Here is a 16,610-nt window from a genome sequence, read left to right on the forward strand (position 1 = left end):
GACACAACACCCACGTGCATCTCTGCTCTGCATCACGTGCGACGTACTCCCCCAAGTTTTAAAACTAAAATAACACCAAGACTTCTTTCACCGCCCTTTCCCCCCTCCCCCCGGCAGTGTGTGTTTTCGCTGGAAAACCAAACAACGAAACCTCCCCCCACCCTCGCATGTGCGCAGAGGTGCGGGGGAGAGCCGGAAGGTGCGCGAGGGATTCCGTGGAGGCGTGGGGGGGGGGGGAGGGCTCTGCAAGGGTGCGTGGGGCAGCGGGGCGGTCCACGGGCGCCGCTGCCCACGTCTCCGCACCGCGCGAAAAACCCGCACCCTCACTTCCTGGTCGGCGCTCTTAAAGGAGCCGCCTCGCCTTGACGGAACAAAGGCCATTGTTTCATTTCTTTAAAGCCTCCTCGATCCTCGCGCCACCGGCACTCCGTTTCCTCTTCCTTCCGCCCTTCCCTGTTGCCTCTCTTTTTAATTAATTTATTATTATTATTTTCAGAGCGATTTGCTTCAAGACCGTTAGAGGTGCGCGGCTCTTAAAGGGGCCAGGCTCGCCGCTCCCGCAGCAGCCGCGGCGCGGCGGCGGCGAAGACTCCTCTCTGCCCTATCCCCGCCTTAGACGCGGACGTTTGGGCGCCCCCGCAGGCCGCCGGGGCTTCACCGAGGGCCCGACGACGGCTTAGGCCGGTGGCGCGCGGCGCCTTTAAGGGGAGGGCGCAGGTGCCGGGAACCCACGTCAGTCTCGGCCCCGCGCCTCGGGATCAATGAGCGGCGCGGGGCGTGGCGGAGGGGGCGTGGCCCGGCGCGGCCGGGGGCGGAGCCCGGCGCGGCCCGGCCTGGCCCGGCGCGGCGGGGCCCGCGCCGCCTTTTGGTTCCTTCCTGGCAGGAAGGAGCAGCCGGGCGGGGCGCGGGGCCGGCGGCGGCATCAGCAGCGCCCGCCCCATCCCACCGCCTAGCGCCCCTGTCCCTGTCCCCGCCCCGCCCCGCCGCGGCGCGCGCGCACACGCACACGCACACGCACAGAGAGACACCTCATACACACACACACGCACGGACACACACGCACGCACGGACACACGCGCGCACACGCACTCACGTGGGGGAGGAGGGGAGCGAGCGCCCCCCCGAAGAGCGGCGGCGGCGAAACTCTGCCGCCAGGGCGCCTCCCCCCGCAGCTGCGGGCCGGGCCGGGCCGGGCCGGCGGGGCCATGGTGGCAGGAACTTCCCGGTGAAGGGTGACCCGCGGCCGCGGCGGAGCTCAGCGCCGGGAGCCGAAAGTGGGGCGAAACCCCCCAGAACTTCCTCGTCGCCCTCTGACCCCCCACTCCTTGCGCGCTCTCCGTCTGCTTATTTTTATTTTTCTTTCCTGAGACATGTCTGAGGCTCCTGCTCAGTGTTGCATCAAGGTAAAAAAAACCCCAAATCTCCCCCCCCAACCTTTCCTCCCCCCTTCCAACTCCTCTCTCCATTGGCGCGCTGCCCCCGTTTTTCTTCCCTCTTAAGATATCCCCGTGGGTTGGTGCCGGAGGGGAAGCGCGGGGCCGGGCGCGCCCCCTCGTTGCCCGCTAAGTTGGCGCGAGGCGGCGCGCGGAGCGGTGCGCGCGGCCGCGGGCAGGCTCTGCTGCTCCCCGCAACATCTGGGCGCAGGGGCCGGCCGGCCGGCCGGCGGGTTTCCTGGGCCAAATGCTGTGTTTTGCCCGCTTGTAAATGTCGCTGGGGAATTACTTTCTTTATTTTTTTATTTTTAAAAGGTGAAAGATGGTCACTGAGAGTGGTTCCCACCCCACCCCCTCGTCCTCCTTTACAAATAAAATTCGAGTGTGCAACTCTCCTGATCTGCCCTGCGCGAAGCGGCTGGCCGGCCGGGCAGAGCGGCTGCCCTGTTGTTTGTCAATACAGTGCGTGTGTGGAGGGGGAAGCAACTGTAGCAGCGGCTCAGGTTTCGAGGCACGGGTTTTCATGGTGAGAGATAACAGCGCAGTGAATGTTTTAAATTAATATCTTAGTACCTCGCCTTGTGCGGTGTGCGACGCGGCGTCTCTGAGATTTGTGTGTGCATGCGCGTTTCCCCTGCTATGAAGTTGGTAGAAAGTTTCCTGACATGAAAGAGTCATTGACGTTTCCAGAAACGGTGGGCTGTTGAGCTTGTTTGATTGTTATTGTTATTATTCTTGTTGCAATGATTGGTTTTAGGCCCTGTGATTACTTGTGTCACAGATAGGTCGGCTCACAAGGAAACGTGAATGCCAGCCCCATGGGGAGCGCAGCCTTCTTGCCAGGCTAGCACTGCCCTGTGTGAAGGGTTTGCCCTCTGAAGTTTTGTTGTTTTCTAAGCGGCGGCAGCGTAAAGCTGAGACAATGGAAACAAAACTGAGTTTCCTTTTTTGTCCAGGTTCTTCCTATCTAGCGGCCAGCTAGGAATAGTGCTTCCCTTGCCCCTCTGTTTACGCTTCAGTTACTGACTTTCTTTAGGAATCTCTTTGCCTTGCTGCCAACCTGGAATCTCCCTTCTGCTCGCAGCTAATCCTGTCCAGATAACACACACTTCAGTGGTTGTCTCTCCAAATCTAGCAGGAAAAGATGACTTCCAAACAAACCTTTCTAAGAAAGGGAAGAGCTTGGAATAAAAGCTTACTTATCCAACTTAAAAATTTGAAGCTTTTTTTGCTTTGTCTGCCCTCCACATTTGTACGTTTATGGTGAGAGTCTTGCGTTCTTGTAGCATTGCCACAATTTGAAACTTCTGGGTTTATTTTCTTTCACTGAGTTAAACGCATTTGGGCCTGTGTCCCGTGGAATCTCGTGGTTTAGAGAATCGAGTCTGACTTTTCATAACACAAGCGGACAAATTGGATAATGGCACATTGTTTGCATGTTGCAGTATGGCAAAATGCTAATGTGGGCAAAATCTGTACGATTAACTGAGCAAATCCCTACATATGCAAACTGAAATATAACTACAGTTTTTTTCCTAGTAATGTAGCTGCTGTTTTTTTCCTAGTGAATGCTACAGAAATGTAGAATGTGTCCTCTTGTCCCCATGAGCATCCCCAGAAAGTAGTGTCACTGTGAGTTGTGTTCCTCATTTTAGAAATTGGTGTTTTTGGAAATGTGAGGCTTACTTTTGCTCTTACTGAAGTCAACAACAAAACTGTTACCGATTTCACTAAGATTGGTCCTCACCAAGGCACATTAGAGTCATACTGTCCGGAGTCAGACGCCCAGAAGTTTTCTTATGTCTTTGCTCCTGTTTAAGCTTAGAAATGAATATATGTCATTTATTCGTTGCATTTAAAAAGTCAGTTTCACAACATCCTTCTAAGTGACTAATTCTAAACCTCCTGACCTGAACTTATTTTTATATATTTTTTTTAATGTGTGGTTTGTCTACATGCTCATGCTTGCGTCTATCTTTGTATGAAGACGGAAATTACTGTCCAGGTGAGATACTTAAAACAGTGTTCAAAGTGCTGGCAAAAAGCAGAGTAATCAGAATGGAAAAAAATTAAAAGGAGAGGGAGGGGAAAAAGGGCAGAGGGAGAGGAAAAAGGGGGGGAAGACATTTTTTGATCATGATAATTGATGATAATTCTAATAGTTTCAAATACAGAAAGCACATGTTTTTGGAAGAAACATAAATTTCAGATGATGACATCTCCTCAGCAGTCAAACTGCTCTGGGTAACTCTCTCCTCAGTTTGTGTCTAGCTACCATTGTATTCTGGATACTCATTGCATCCAGACAGGTGAAAAGTTAGTTGTAATAAGCCAATGGATTTAGGAGTAGTTGTTTAAGTGCTGGCATGATACACAAGTATGCTCCGTGATTTCTGGTGAGTGCCAGCCCAGCTGATGATGTGGGGTGCGAGGTGGGTGCAGAGGAGAAAGCTCATTGCCCCAGTACTTTGTCGTGCAAAAAGCAGCCAGAGGTTGTAGGTGTGAAAGCTGGGGAGTTTCCTTAGGAGCTCATGAACAGGAAGCAGTGGTGCTACTGGATGTGTTTTGTTTTTGTTTGTTTGTTTTTTTCCTTTCCCCAGGCACAGGGCAAGGCTGCGTGTGGTAAATAGCACACCAGCTGGTGTGGTGAGCCACTGGAAGCTGCCGTGAAGGGAGTGAAAATTGGTGCTTCATGTATCCCTGAGATGTTTAGCATGCGGTCCTCCTACCCCACCTTATTAGAGGACCACTCTAATAAGATTTAGGAAGAGTTTCAGAAGTTCAATGTATATTTAACTACCTTGAATCAATATAAACTTGCAGTAACCTCTTGGTGTATGTTAAGTTCTTATCAGTATGCATGTGTAATTGTATATTGATGTGTATTTGCTTTGTGGCCAGTGTGTGTACTTACTTGTAGGAACTCTTTCTCGGGGAGAGGAGCGTGATGCTGAGATCCTGATTTTACTATTGCTTGGGTGCGTGCTTGATAGGGTGATGGTAAGCAGACCCAGTAACTCCAATTAAGAGTTTAAAGCCTCAGAGAGAAGGCATTGCTGAGATTTGGAAATTAAGATCTTAGGGGGCAGAGATTTGCATGAAGGTTGGACCCTTGGTGTTCACTACCATTTAGGTCATAAACATTTTCTTTATATGAACTGGTACGCCTGAAGCTTGTGGTAGACTCAAGCCTGAGATGGCATGAGGATTTTGACTTCTAAGTGGTTTGTGCTGGACGCTTGGTGCGGTTGCCATATTCAGATGTCTTGTTTTCATCCCAGCTTTTGGAGTAAATCTGTCTCTCTGACGCTGAGCCACAGCAGTTAACTGGTATATTAACATAATAGCTGCCAAGATCTTGGCCTTCCCTTGATATAATATTAGAAAGTGACCCTTACAAGAGAGGTGGTGGCCTCCCTTTTTCTTGTTAGATGGGAGAAGTGAGGCATAGGGAGAGTGTAAACATCTTAGCCAAGGTTATGTGAGAGAGTCTCAAAGAGAGTCAGGATTAGAAATGAGATATCTGACCACTGATGCTGATTTTTATCGTTAATTAAGATCCATGTTTGTTTAAAGCCCCACCTGGGGATTGTGAGGATCTCCCCCCCCCCTTTTTTTTTTCCTGAAGTGAAAACCTTGAGCATATCAAGGCTTAAAGCTCAGTAGGTAAATGAAAAGGCCTCAGAGGGCATGTTTTTTTTTTTTTATTTTTTTTTTAATTTCCCCCCTTTCTATAAAGCTGACACTCTCAGTCACCATCCTCTGGTTTACCACGCAAACATGCGGACAATTGTGTTGGCATAAGTGTGCAGTTGTTGTGGGGAAATGGTGAATGGGGATGTGAAGGCAGCTTCAGACCTCTCAGACAAGGGCTTCTCTAAGCACGATGTCCCTTGGGCTTCTGACTGATGCTTGAGATGAGGGTGCTTGTTGTGGGCAGCGAGTGCTGAGTGTGTAGAGTCTTCTTGCTAGTCGAGTTTCACAACTGACTTGAGCGTAGGTTTTATTAAGTTGTATGCTGGTTAATATGAGTGCATTCCCTTGCAGTGAGCTGTATAGAGTCCTTGTGATTGCAGGGACCCTGCAGGAGTTGGTACAGATCCCCATCACTTGAGGACTCATCGTGGTGGTGCTCCTTTCAGATTCTTGGATGTACTTTGTAATGATTAAAAAAAGAGAGAGAGAGAAAGATAGACTGCTTGTGTAAGCTGAAGGGCAAAGATTCAGTCTAACAGCTGAGCTTTCAATCGTAACTTGCTTCCCTCAATTTATTTAACTTTTAAATGGCACTTTATGTCTCATTGTCATTGCCACAGTGTTTTTGCAAAGAATTCTCTCCCACACTATTTTTAAGCAAGGAGATATACCTAAAACTTCTCAGGCTGAGAGACTGGTGTGAGGCAACGCTGTTACCCTTAACCACAGCTGAGCATTTGTTTGTGCAAAACATGTTCCTTAATGTTTATTAGCAAACTTGCCTACTAGGAGGAGGCTGATCCTGCTTGTTGGTATCAATGACAAAACTACCATTAAGTTCAGTGGGTGTAGGACTGAATTGGAGAAGACCAGAGTTTAGCTGTACATACTTATTTACCACCTGATTAATTGTTTAATTCCTTGGCACCAGGTAAGTTTAATCCCTCTGAAGCAAAATTTTACTAACACTGTCCCAATTAAGCACTGGTCATTACTATTCACTGTGTCATTATGGGCTAAGTGAGTTCCCTGGGAGGCAACCCATTAACACAGCAGCCCCAGTCTGCAGTGCCCCAATTAAACAGAGGATACTTTAATGATAATTTGCATGTATATTGCGCCTTGCATCTCAAAGTGCCTTTTGTAGGGAGGCAGCTGAGCAACGCTCTGCTGATAGAAACATTGATAAGCTGGAGATGAAATCTCATACAGTTACGCAGAACTGTTTTCTGCCTTGGAGAGAAGTTGTCCATGTCTCTATCAGTGCCTACCAGTAGCAGCCTGGATTCTGTGATCTTATAAGGAAGGCTTTCCTAATGATCTGCTTACTGTGAGAAAGAAGAGCTAAGGCAACCTCATTTTTCGATCAACAGATCTTACTCTGACCTGCAATCCAAAACTGGCTATTTTTTGCATGTATTCGTTTTGGATTATCTGTGATTCAGTGCCTTCAGCCAGGTATCCCCAAAGCAAAGACAATTCAGAACAGTGAAAGTGCTTCTGAAAATGTTTGCTTTGGCTGCTGCTTTCCCTATCTGCAAAACCAGCATAAAATAATAATGAGCCTACCTCTGTAGGACAGCAGCAAGGCTTAGTATTTGTAGTGCGACATGGAAATGAATAGCGTTTGTTACAGAGATTGGTGATGGTGAGTGATGCTGATGCCTTCCTGACTTTTATGCTCATGTGACGTGAGCTTCAGGAGCTTTAAAGCTGCTGAAGGAGAAGTGGTGGGTTTGCTTTTGTTTTTTTAATTGTTCTTTGGCTTTTCTTGGCAGAGGCCACTTAACCTCTGCTGAGCACTCAGAAGGAACAAATGTTCCAGCTTTTCCACACCGTATGGCTGTATGACTGTACGTGCCCTGCACGGGCAGGAAGGTGTCTCTGTGCACGCGGGCTGCATCGAGTGCTGTTTTGGGAGAGCTGGGTCTATGGTATGGGCAGAGCTGTCCTGCTACAACCCTGCTTCTGGCTCAGGGTGGGAGCTCCTGGGCAGGACGGCAGCCAATGGCGGGATCTGATGGCCAGAGCAATCCTAGCAGCCTTCGCAAGGTCGCTATCTTTCCCAGGTGTTATTTTTGCTGAAGGAAGGAGGGCATACCTTTCTGGTAGATCAGATTCATGTTCATCATCTGGTAAGGGAGAACCATCTTTCCGCTTGGAAAGATGACAGTAGACTGCTAGCCTTGTTACAACACACATTTTTTGACCACAGCCTGGTCCCCATGCTCCATGACAGTAGGAGTCTGCCTGAGGCAGCCCATGTCCTCCACGTGGTCTTGAAGAGGCCAGGTTCTATAGGGCAGCTCTCCTAGGACCACACTTCTGCATGTGGTTATGAAGTTTATCAGATGGGAACTAGGCTTGTCAATTTAAACTGTAATTCCCAACCTCCTGGAGGTTGAAAACCATGCTTCAGCAGGCCAGCCAAACCAAATGGAGCCACGTACTCAGGTTTAGCCTGAGCAAAGAGACCAAATAGGCCACCAAAACTGCCTGCAGTTACACCAGCAGGGTTTTGGCAATCTCTTCCTACTATTGTGGATTATTTCTTAAGTCCACAAACCAAATCACATTTAGACAATATTTGTTCTAGTGTTGATGAGTTGTCTTTGGGCAATGTTTTATTGGAGCACCCAGGGCAGCTATTCTATTTTTTTTCTTCTTTAATAGCATAAGGACTCAATATGGCTGACTGGATTATTCTGATTTTTTTCAGCAATACAACCAATGTCTGGAAAATAAATGCAGAGAACTTTAGCTGAAGTAGAATTTGTTTATGGAGTGCTTTGAACAGCAGTAAATAAAGGCTTTAGTATGGAGTTAGCCTTTTCACTGATAGATGTTATTGCTTCTCTGCTGTAATGGTGCTGAGGTTCCAAGTGAACTGGATATAGCAATTAAGCAAAGCCATAAATGATTCTTCATCTAAATGATTTTCTAAAGGTTATTCCTTGTTAAGTCACATCTTTACTTCAGTGTTATCCTTGTATATTTTGCAAATACTACCATGATGAAGACAGTCTGGAGAAAAACGAGTAAGAAAGAGGGAGAGAGAGTGATTCTTGCGGTGGCATTTATGTTGGTGTTCTACAGAATGTTTGCACAGGGAAATAAATAGCATTGTTAATCATTTTAAAGGCACGTGTAATGTCAAAAGTGGCATTGGATGTACCTATGGGAGTCATATGTTAGTACAACCCCACAAAAATACTCGAATGCAACAACTGAGCTTTACATGTTAAACTATTAACAGCTGGCTAGTATTAAATCCAGAGATCTAGAGTTTGGATTTTTAAATAAAATTAAATGCTGTTATAAATAAGAACTGTGAATAGGCTTTGTTGTTTGGTTTTTTAAGCCAGCTAGCTCAGATAGAATCTGATCGAGCATGGAAATTATCTCTGTTGAAATTTTTTGGAAGTTTAATCTGGAGGAAACCAACTGGCATTCTGTAAGGGGTCTCCTTAAAACTGATGGAATGAGAATGAGATTCTTTATATGGTTATTTCAAGACAGTATGGCTGAGGTGATTTTTCCATTATGGCTTTAAAGAGATACTCCAAAACATGTATTAATGCCAATTCCAAATGTTTCTCGAAATTGTATGGAATTCTGTGGAAATCCATGAGCTTGGAGTTCCATCAGATCTATGACATGTGTAATAAACAGGCCAGAGATAGTAGCACTAGAATTCAGAGAACAGATTTATCCAGTTAGTAGGGCCACACTGAGGCATTCTGTTTTTCAGTGTCTGTAAATCACATTTCCCTTTTCTTTTTTTCCTAAAAAGGTTTTAATGTAAAAGAGACTGCCATCACTGATGGGACACTCACTGTGAAACTCTGCTGATGGAGGTCAAATGGAGCGAACCCAGTATTGCAGCAATATTGGGGAGCTTCCTCCTGTTTTCTAGGATTTTTTCCAAGGTCTGTGCTGGGATCCCTCCCTGAGAGGGAAAGAATGCTTTTTGGTTCTGGTGGATTAGGTCTGTAGAATGTTGTTCTGCAGCATGTTCCCTCTTGAATGGTCAGTGCTTATCCTGGCTGAGTACTTGAATATATGAACAAAGTCAAACCTTCTCAGACCTGCATGGGGGTTGAGGTTACGGGTGGTGGGATGCAAGCAGCTGGAGGTGCTGGCCTCCGACAGAGCGGTCAGTTGGTCCCTGGCATCTCTGGTGGCCCCACGGAGAGCTGTGCCCTGGTGTGTCCTGCTGGCAATCTGCATGGTTGTGTCACCATCAAATGATTTGATCAAATGGATTCTCTGGAAGGAGATTCAGGGAAGACTGTGGGAGCGGCTTCCTGGGGGGACTATTACGTATGAGCTGCAAAATATTTTGTGGCATGTGGCCTGTATCGAGTGTTATGGTACAGACGCTGGGCTCAGGCACATGGAGATACCATGTCCTCACAGGTTACGACAAGCCAGCTGAGTCAGCAGAGCTGTGGCTGACCATGGGCAGGTTTTTGTTACCTCCCAACTGGGACAAATTGCAACTGCTTTTAAACATCATAGTAAGGATAGGATGAAATAATAGTGTATATATCGCCATTTAGTACAGCTGGCTGGACCATGCTGACAGGCAGTAGCTAGGCTCTGATGGCTTGCAGAAATGGGCAGATGGTACAGTATTTATGCTTTCTTCTCCCTCTGCCCCCCCCCCCCCCGGAAGTTTATGAGAGTTGGGCTATTCCATGGCCCTTCCACTTAGTGTAAATAGTGAAGTCTCCTTGAGCTATATGGTCTTGTTTAACTGCTACTGGACCTTCTAGAACCTGTCTTGCAACTGGGATCATATTTTAGAAATGATTTCGTGATTGAAGAAAAGAGGAGGAAACTAAGCTCAGCTTTCAATGGTGGTCAAACAGGCAAATAAAACTGTAGCAGGAAAGAAGCAGAGAGTAAAATAGAGATTATCCATGTGTTGCGGTGTGAATCCATGCTGCACCCTGCTTCTGAATGTAGCATCTATTTCTGTTTATTCAAAAGGCATATTGTGGCACCGGACTAGAGACAGAAAGGAGATGTGAAGGCCGAGAGCATGGGGAGACCTCCATAGGAAGAGAAGTGATGTTACCTAGGATTCTTTGGCTTGGAAAGGAGACTGCTGAGGGAGTTTGATAGGGATCCATAAAATCACACAGTAGTGGTGCATAGGGACCAATTATTTCTGATAGTACAGAACTAGGGCAAGCAATGAAATTACCAGCTAGCAAGTTTAAAACAAGTACTTCTTCATCTTTGTTGTTAAATTATGGAACTCGCTGCTGCAGAACTAAAAGCATAAATGGATTAAGAAGAGAGTAGAAGAATATGTGGAAAATATTAAGCTTGAGAGCTTACTTGGAGATACCTAAAATTACACAGGAAAAAGATTGCTTTTCTTGTCTGTTTTGCCTTTCCTGAGATGGAGCCTGCTTGTTTGTTGGAGATGAGATGCTGAGCAAGAGACATCATTGCTCTGAAAATATATCAGCATTCAGATGTTCTAATGTAAAATTTTGCACCCTGGAAAGCTGGTCTCAAATGATTATTATTTTCCTCAGAATTGTCTTCTAAGTGTCCATCTCAGCCCCCAGCAATCTTGCCTTCAGGAACACTAGTTACTTGTACGTAGGACAAGATCTGAGGAAGAATTTGTGTCTTTCTGACTCTGGAAGGGATTTGTGAAGTCTGGAGTGCTCAGACTAGCAGGGGATTGGCTTTGTTATTTTAGTTTTTCAGATCTGACTGAAAGAGGGGGAGACCTTCAGGGAATACGTGGAAGTGGAATTACAGATCTGTTTTTGAAGAAAGGGAAGTTTTCTGGTTTAGAGGAAGAGACATTGTTTGCTTCTAGGAGCCAAGTGTAAGCTGAACTGTGTTTCTCCGGCAGTCTCCAAGTTCCCATAATTACCCATTTGAAATGTGTTCCTGAAACAGTCACTCTTTTTCACGTGCATGGCAAATGGTGTCCCAACTGGGACAGTATAAGAGTTGCTGCTTTTGCTACCTGGCCAAATGGTACAAGCGGTCTCTGGACTGTCTTGTTCGCTAAGAAATGCTTTAGGTGTTGTATAGACCTTACATCAGCCTTTGATTATGTATTTTAAACCAGTAAATAGAAGAATGGATTTACAATTTCAATATTATTTTGCATGTGTACTTTTTAGTTATTTTTTTCCTAAAGAGAGATTGATCTGCATTAGTGGAGAGTCATGAAAACATATTGATATGCAGCTAAATATGGCCTTCATGCTAAATTTATTTCTCCTCTCTGCTAATCTGTACAATGTCCATAAGCATCTATTTAATAGTTAAATGGCCTTGTATAGATCTTGTTAGGTTTTCATTTAATGTTTTGATTTTTAAAAATAATGAATGACACTTTTTTTTGCTAGATGATTAATTTTTTACTAGTTATTTTTGATCAACTGCAGTTGACTTTGTATGGTAATGTAATCAAAAATGCAGTCTCTTCCCCTGTTCAAATCTCTAAGCATTTAAAATAGTTCTTAAAATAAGAAGCATGTTTTGATAAATGTACATGAAAAGGAAGCATGTGGTATCTTTTGAGGTAGTATTATTTAACTGATAAATTATAAGCTTTTGCCACAAGCAAATGTTTTTTTTTCGTATGGTCGTGCTGATTTTAGGACTAGTAGGTTTTGCTCTCTTCCCCCTGCTTTTTATTTGTTTATTGGAAGAAGAAAATAAGCTTCTGTTACTGCAGTTTTAAAGCTTTTTCCAACTTTGAGTAAACTAATTACTGTAATGAGCTAATTGACTAAACCGAAAGAAGGAAATATTCTCTCTCTACCTGTTGCCAAAAGCTGGTTTGGCTCTTTGGCAGGCTCAGATTCTAGGTGTGCAACAGTGGTTCTCGCTATTTCCCATGGTATGACTTACTTTCATGCTTCGTGTGAAATTCTGTGCTTGGGATTTATCTTTAAAGTTATTTTCACAGAATCACAGAATGGTTGAGGTTGGAAGGGACCTCTGGAGATCATCTAGTCCAACCCCCATGCTCAGGCAGGGTCACTCGGAACAGGTTGCGTAGGTTCACAGGTTTTGAGTATCTCCAGAGAAGGAGACTCCACAGCCTTTCTGGGCAACCTGGTCCAGGGCTCTGTCACTCTCACAGGAAAGAAACTCCTCCTCATATTCAGATAGAACTTCCTGTGTTTCAGTTTGTGCCCATTGCCTCTTGTCCTGTCACATGGAACAACTGAAAAGAGTCTGGCCCCATCCTCTTGGCACCCTCCCTTAAGGTATTTGTAGACACTGATAAAATTCCCCCTCAGTCTTCTATTCTCCCAAAAGAAGCCATTCCTCATAGGGCAGATGCTCCAGCCCTCTGATCATCTTCGTAGCCCTACACTGGATTCTCTCCGGTAGCTCCATGTCTCTCCTGTGCTGGGAAGCCCAGAACTGGACACAGTACTCAAGGTGTGGCCTCATCAGAGCTAAGTAGAGCAACAGGATCACCTCCCTCGACCTGCTGGCAACACTCTTCCTAATGCACCCAAGGATACCATTGACCTTCCTGGCCACAAGGGCACATTGCTGGCTCATAGTCAACCTGTTGTCCACCAGCACTCCCAGGTCTTTCTCTGCAGAGCTGCTTTCCAGCAGGTCAGCGCCCAGCCTGTACAAGTGCATGGAGTTATTTCTCCCTAGGTGCAGAACCCTGCACTTGCCCTTGTTGAACCTTAGGAGGTTCCTCTGCACCCAGTTCTTCAGCCTGTCCAGATCTCTCTGAATGACAGCACAGCCCTCAGGTATATCAGCCTCTCCTTCTGTTTTGGTATCGTCAGTAAATTTGCTGAGTCAGCACTCTATTCTTTCATCTAGGTCATTGATGAGTAACTTGAACAGGATGGGAGCCAGTACTGAGCCCTAGGGAACTCCACTAGCCATAGGCCTCTAACTAGACTGTGCTGCTGACCACAACCCTCTGAGCTCTGCCTTTCAGCCAGTTCTCAAGCCACCTCACTGTCCACTCATCCAACCCATGCTTCCTGAGCTTGCCTAGGAGGATGTTATGGGAGACACTGTCAAAAGCCTTGCTGAAGTCAAGGTACACAAAATCCACTGCTCTCCCCTCATCTACCCAGCCAGTCCTGCCATCATAGAAGGCTATCAGGTTCGTTAAGCACGATTTCCCCTTGTGAATCCATGCTGGCTACTCCTGGTCACCTTCTTTTCCTCCATATGCTTGGAGATGACATCCAGGATGAGCTGTTCTCTCACCTTTCCAGGGATGGAGGTGAGGCTGACTGGCCTATAGTTGCCTGGGTCCTCCTCCTTGCCCTTTTTGAAGACAGGAGTGACACTGACCTTATTCCAGTCCTCAGGTACCTCTCCTGTTCTCTGTGACCTTCCCAGGATGGTAGCTGTAGGACAGTGGCCTAGCAATAACATCCACCAGCTCCCTCAGTACTCATGGCTGCATTCCATCAGGGCCTATAGATCCATGGTTGTCAAGTTTGCCCAGAAGATCTCTAATCTTATCCTCCTTAACCAAAGGAAAGTTGTCTTTGCTGCAGACTTTCTCACCTCCAGGCTCTGGGATTCTTGAGGGCTGCCCTTACCAGTAAAGACTGAAGCAAAGAAGGCATTTAGTAACTCTGCCTTCTTTGTATCCTTTGTCACCAGGACCCTCACTCCATTCAGTAGTGGGCCCACATTTTCCCCAGTCCTCCTTTTGCTACTGATGTATTTGAAGAATCCCTTCTTGTTGTCCTTGTCATCCCTTTCCAGATTTAATTCCAACTGGGCCTTAGCCTTCATTGTCACATCTCTACATACTCTGACAATGACTCTTACATTGCTCCCCAGTGGCCTTTTTCCATATTCTGTGTACTTTCTTCTTCCGTCTGAGTTTTGCCCGGAGGTCCTTGCTCATCCAAACAAGTCTTCTACCCCTTTTGCTTTTCCTCTGTTATAATTATGACTGGATCTCAGCATACTCTTTTTTAAAAGCATTCTTATTTAAAATTTCATGTGAAATTAAAGAAGAACTTTTAGCTAAGCAGGTTAGACCTTGCTTAGGCTGTCCTGTCTTGTCACTGTGGGCAGCTCTGACATGCTCTTACATCCTGTTTGCTGGAGTGATTGTTGAGTACCTCACAGTCCTATTGCTTCTCCCCAGGATGCTGAGAGTGGTAACTGGACTAGCTGAAATGATGGTGATATGAACACATGCATGGAAGTATTTATGGAAGTACTCATGGAAGAGAAGGTTAGTTTCCTTGAGCTAAGAGCAGAGTTTCTTAATCTCCTGGCTATTCCCATCAGTGGTCCATAAAGCAGTTGGTCATATACAAGTTGGTTACATAGGCCTTAGTCTTCTTTTAATTGGAAAAGAAAAAAGCCCCTCAAACAACTGAAAATATATTGCTTTCTTAACCTTTAATTAAAAAATAAACATAAGTAGACCCATCTGGTTGTCAGTGTGTTGTCTGCATGCAGATGAAGAGTGTGCAGAAGTGGTGGACTCTAGGAAAAGAGACAGCTCCCACTATGACTTGTGTGCAAAGGGCACTAAGCAACCTGCATGAAGTAGGGCTTGAGTTCAGAACGTGTTTAAATTTGAGCATTTCAGTGTACATGAATGTATTTAAATTTTTATCTTTAAAATACATGTCCTGAGGGAATATATGGAAGAGAAGTGGTTAGAATGATGGTTTTTGGAGGTGGAAGAAGCTCTGCTTTGGTTGTTTTCCATGTAGTACCTGAGAAATAGAATAGAGGCAGCCCTAACAGTTTTGATAGGTCAGCAAAAGTTTTCCTAGCTGCTCAAATTACTTGCTGCTAAAAATGAAAGGCTTAGTTGGTACCTGTACTCCTGCAAATACAATAATAACATATGCTTGAAAAATAGAAGCACATTTGTTCTGACAAATGTGTCACTGTGGGCTTTATGAGAAAAGTTTTTGTCTTTGTTTGGAAAGTTTCAACAAATTGGTCACTTGAAGGTTTTCTTGACATATTCTGGGGATAAAAGTCTGAGTGATCAGTCCTGCACTTCAGTGATTGGGCTTCAGTTTTTATTTCCATCGGAGTCCCCAGAGTGTGTTGCTCAAAGCCCATCTACCTTGAGAGCCACAGAAGGTCAAAGATGTTCGGCACTGCTATGATATGCAAGCTTTGACATAGTTTGGCTTTTGCTCCTATTTGGATAGGTTCGCCATGTGAATCAGAGATCTAGTATCCATCCTTCTTTTCACCTACGCTAAACTATCAGTAAATGTGAGATTATAGCAAGTTTTCTGAGTTTAATGGAGGAAGGAAAACAGGAGCCGTGGAAGTAGGCTGGGATTAGGAGTGAAAGAATTAAAAAATGAGGGAGAGGAGTCTGCTTTTACAGCAGCTATAAACTATTGGGTCCATTGCGAACTCCTGTGGAAATTATAAAAATTCGATTTATAAAATAGTGAGAGGCAGAGAGCAGATGAGTATAGGAACAGTTATTTCTCATCACATGGGAACAAGGGGCATTAAATGAAAACATCCAGCAGCAGTTTTAAAGGGAGGGAAGTGAGTTTTCATATAGCATTCAGTGAGGTTACAGAACTTATCACCAAACATGTAATACAGGATCAGAGAGGTAATAGATTTCAAAAAACAATTTATATTAGGTGGATCTATTCAGGATCATTAATTGCAAAGATGCAGTCTTTGGCTTAGGAATTCCCTAATCTGTAGATTGCCAGGAGAGGGTGCAAGGTAGTTTATTCCATTTCTTATGCTTTTTTCCCCTCGAGCATTTCTTACTGGCCGTTACTGAATCTACTTTTTCTTTTTTGTTCCCCTCCCCCCTCATTTCCATCTTTCCTATTGTGGTGCTGGTCTCCCTACAGCTTTGATAAGTGGAAGAATAGTAGTTGAGAAGACCACTAGTGTGAATCAGACCATCTGCTCTATTTCTTTCTCTCAGTTGTGCAGTGAGATCCTGATAATTTGAAATTCATGAAACAAATGTCCTTCAGACTATGATGGACTTCTCAGTGAACTTTGTTCCAGAAAATATTTGGGGATTTTCCAGTCCTTGATTCTCCTTTTTGGCTGTGGCACCATATATTGGCACTAAGTGCTTTGTTTGACCTATTTTATTTCTCTAAGTTTTTCTCAAGATTTGGCTGACAGAAAGCAAAAAATGCATCAAGTTCTTAAATAATTCCAATCCTACGTGCTGTTTCAGCCACTTGGTAAGAGCTGAGTGAACACCATTCCATGTAGGGTTAGGATGCATTTGTGTGGATGGCATGAACACTCAACCACCAGACTGATGAACATGTATTATATAATACAAGGATCATTCCAGCACTTTCATGTTTACTCCATCAACATACCTCAGATCTACTTTGGAGTGACTATCTTAATTTGACAGTTCAGTCTCTTTGCCTTTCAATTAATCTCTAACTTTTCTTTTCAAGCTCCTAGGAGTTGAGAAAATTGAGGAGGAAATATTGTTTACTGAGTGCCTGGATT

The 16,610-nt window shown here is 45.1% G+C and overlaps 1 protein-coding gene across 2 annotated transcripts in view; it reads left to right on the forward strand.

Moving 5' to 3' along the window:
• Positions 1-871: 871 nt before the first annotated feature.
• Positions 872-16,610, forward strand: part of ETV6 (ETS variant transcription factor 6) — a 141,770-nt gene continuing 126,031 nt past the window's right edge. For both annotated transcript variants that reach the window (XM_062592734.1, XM_062592742.1), the window contains exon 1: positions 872-1,403. In XM_062592734.1, the coding sequence (XP_062448718.1) occupies positions 1,371-1,403 (33 nt within the window). In that variant the 5' untranslated portion in view covers positions 872-1,370. The remainder of the gene's footprint in view (positions 1,404-16,610) is intronic.

The sequence above is a fragment of the Rhea pennata genome, chromosome 1, assembly GCF_028389875.1.
Source record: "Rhea pennata isolate bPtePen1 chromosome 1, bPtePen1.pri, whole genome shotgun sequence".
Lineage (NCBI taxonomy): Eukaryota > Metazoa > Chordata > Aves > Rheiformes > Rheidae > Rhea > Rhea pennata.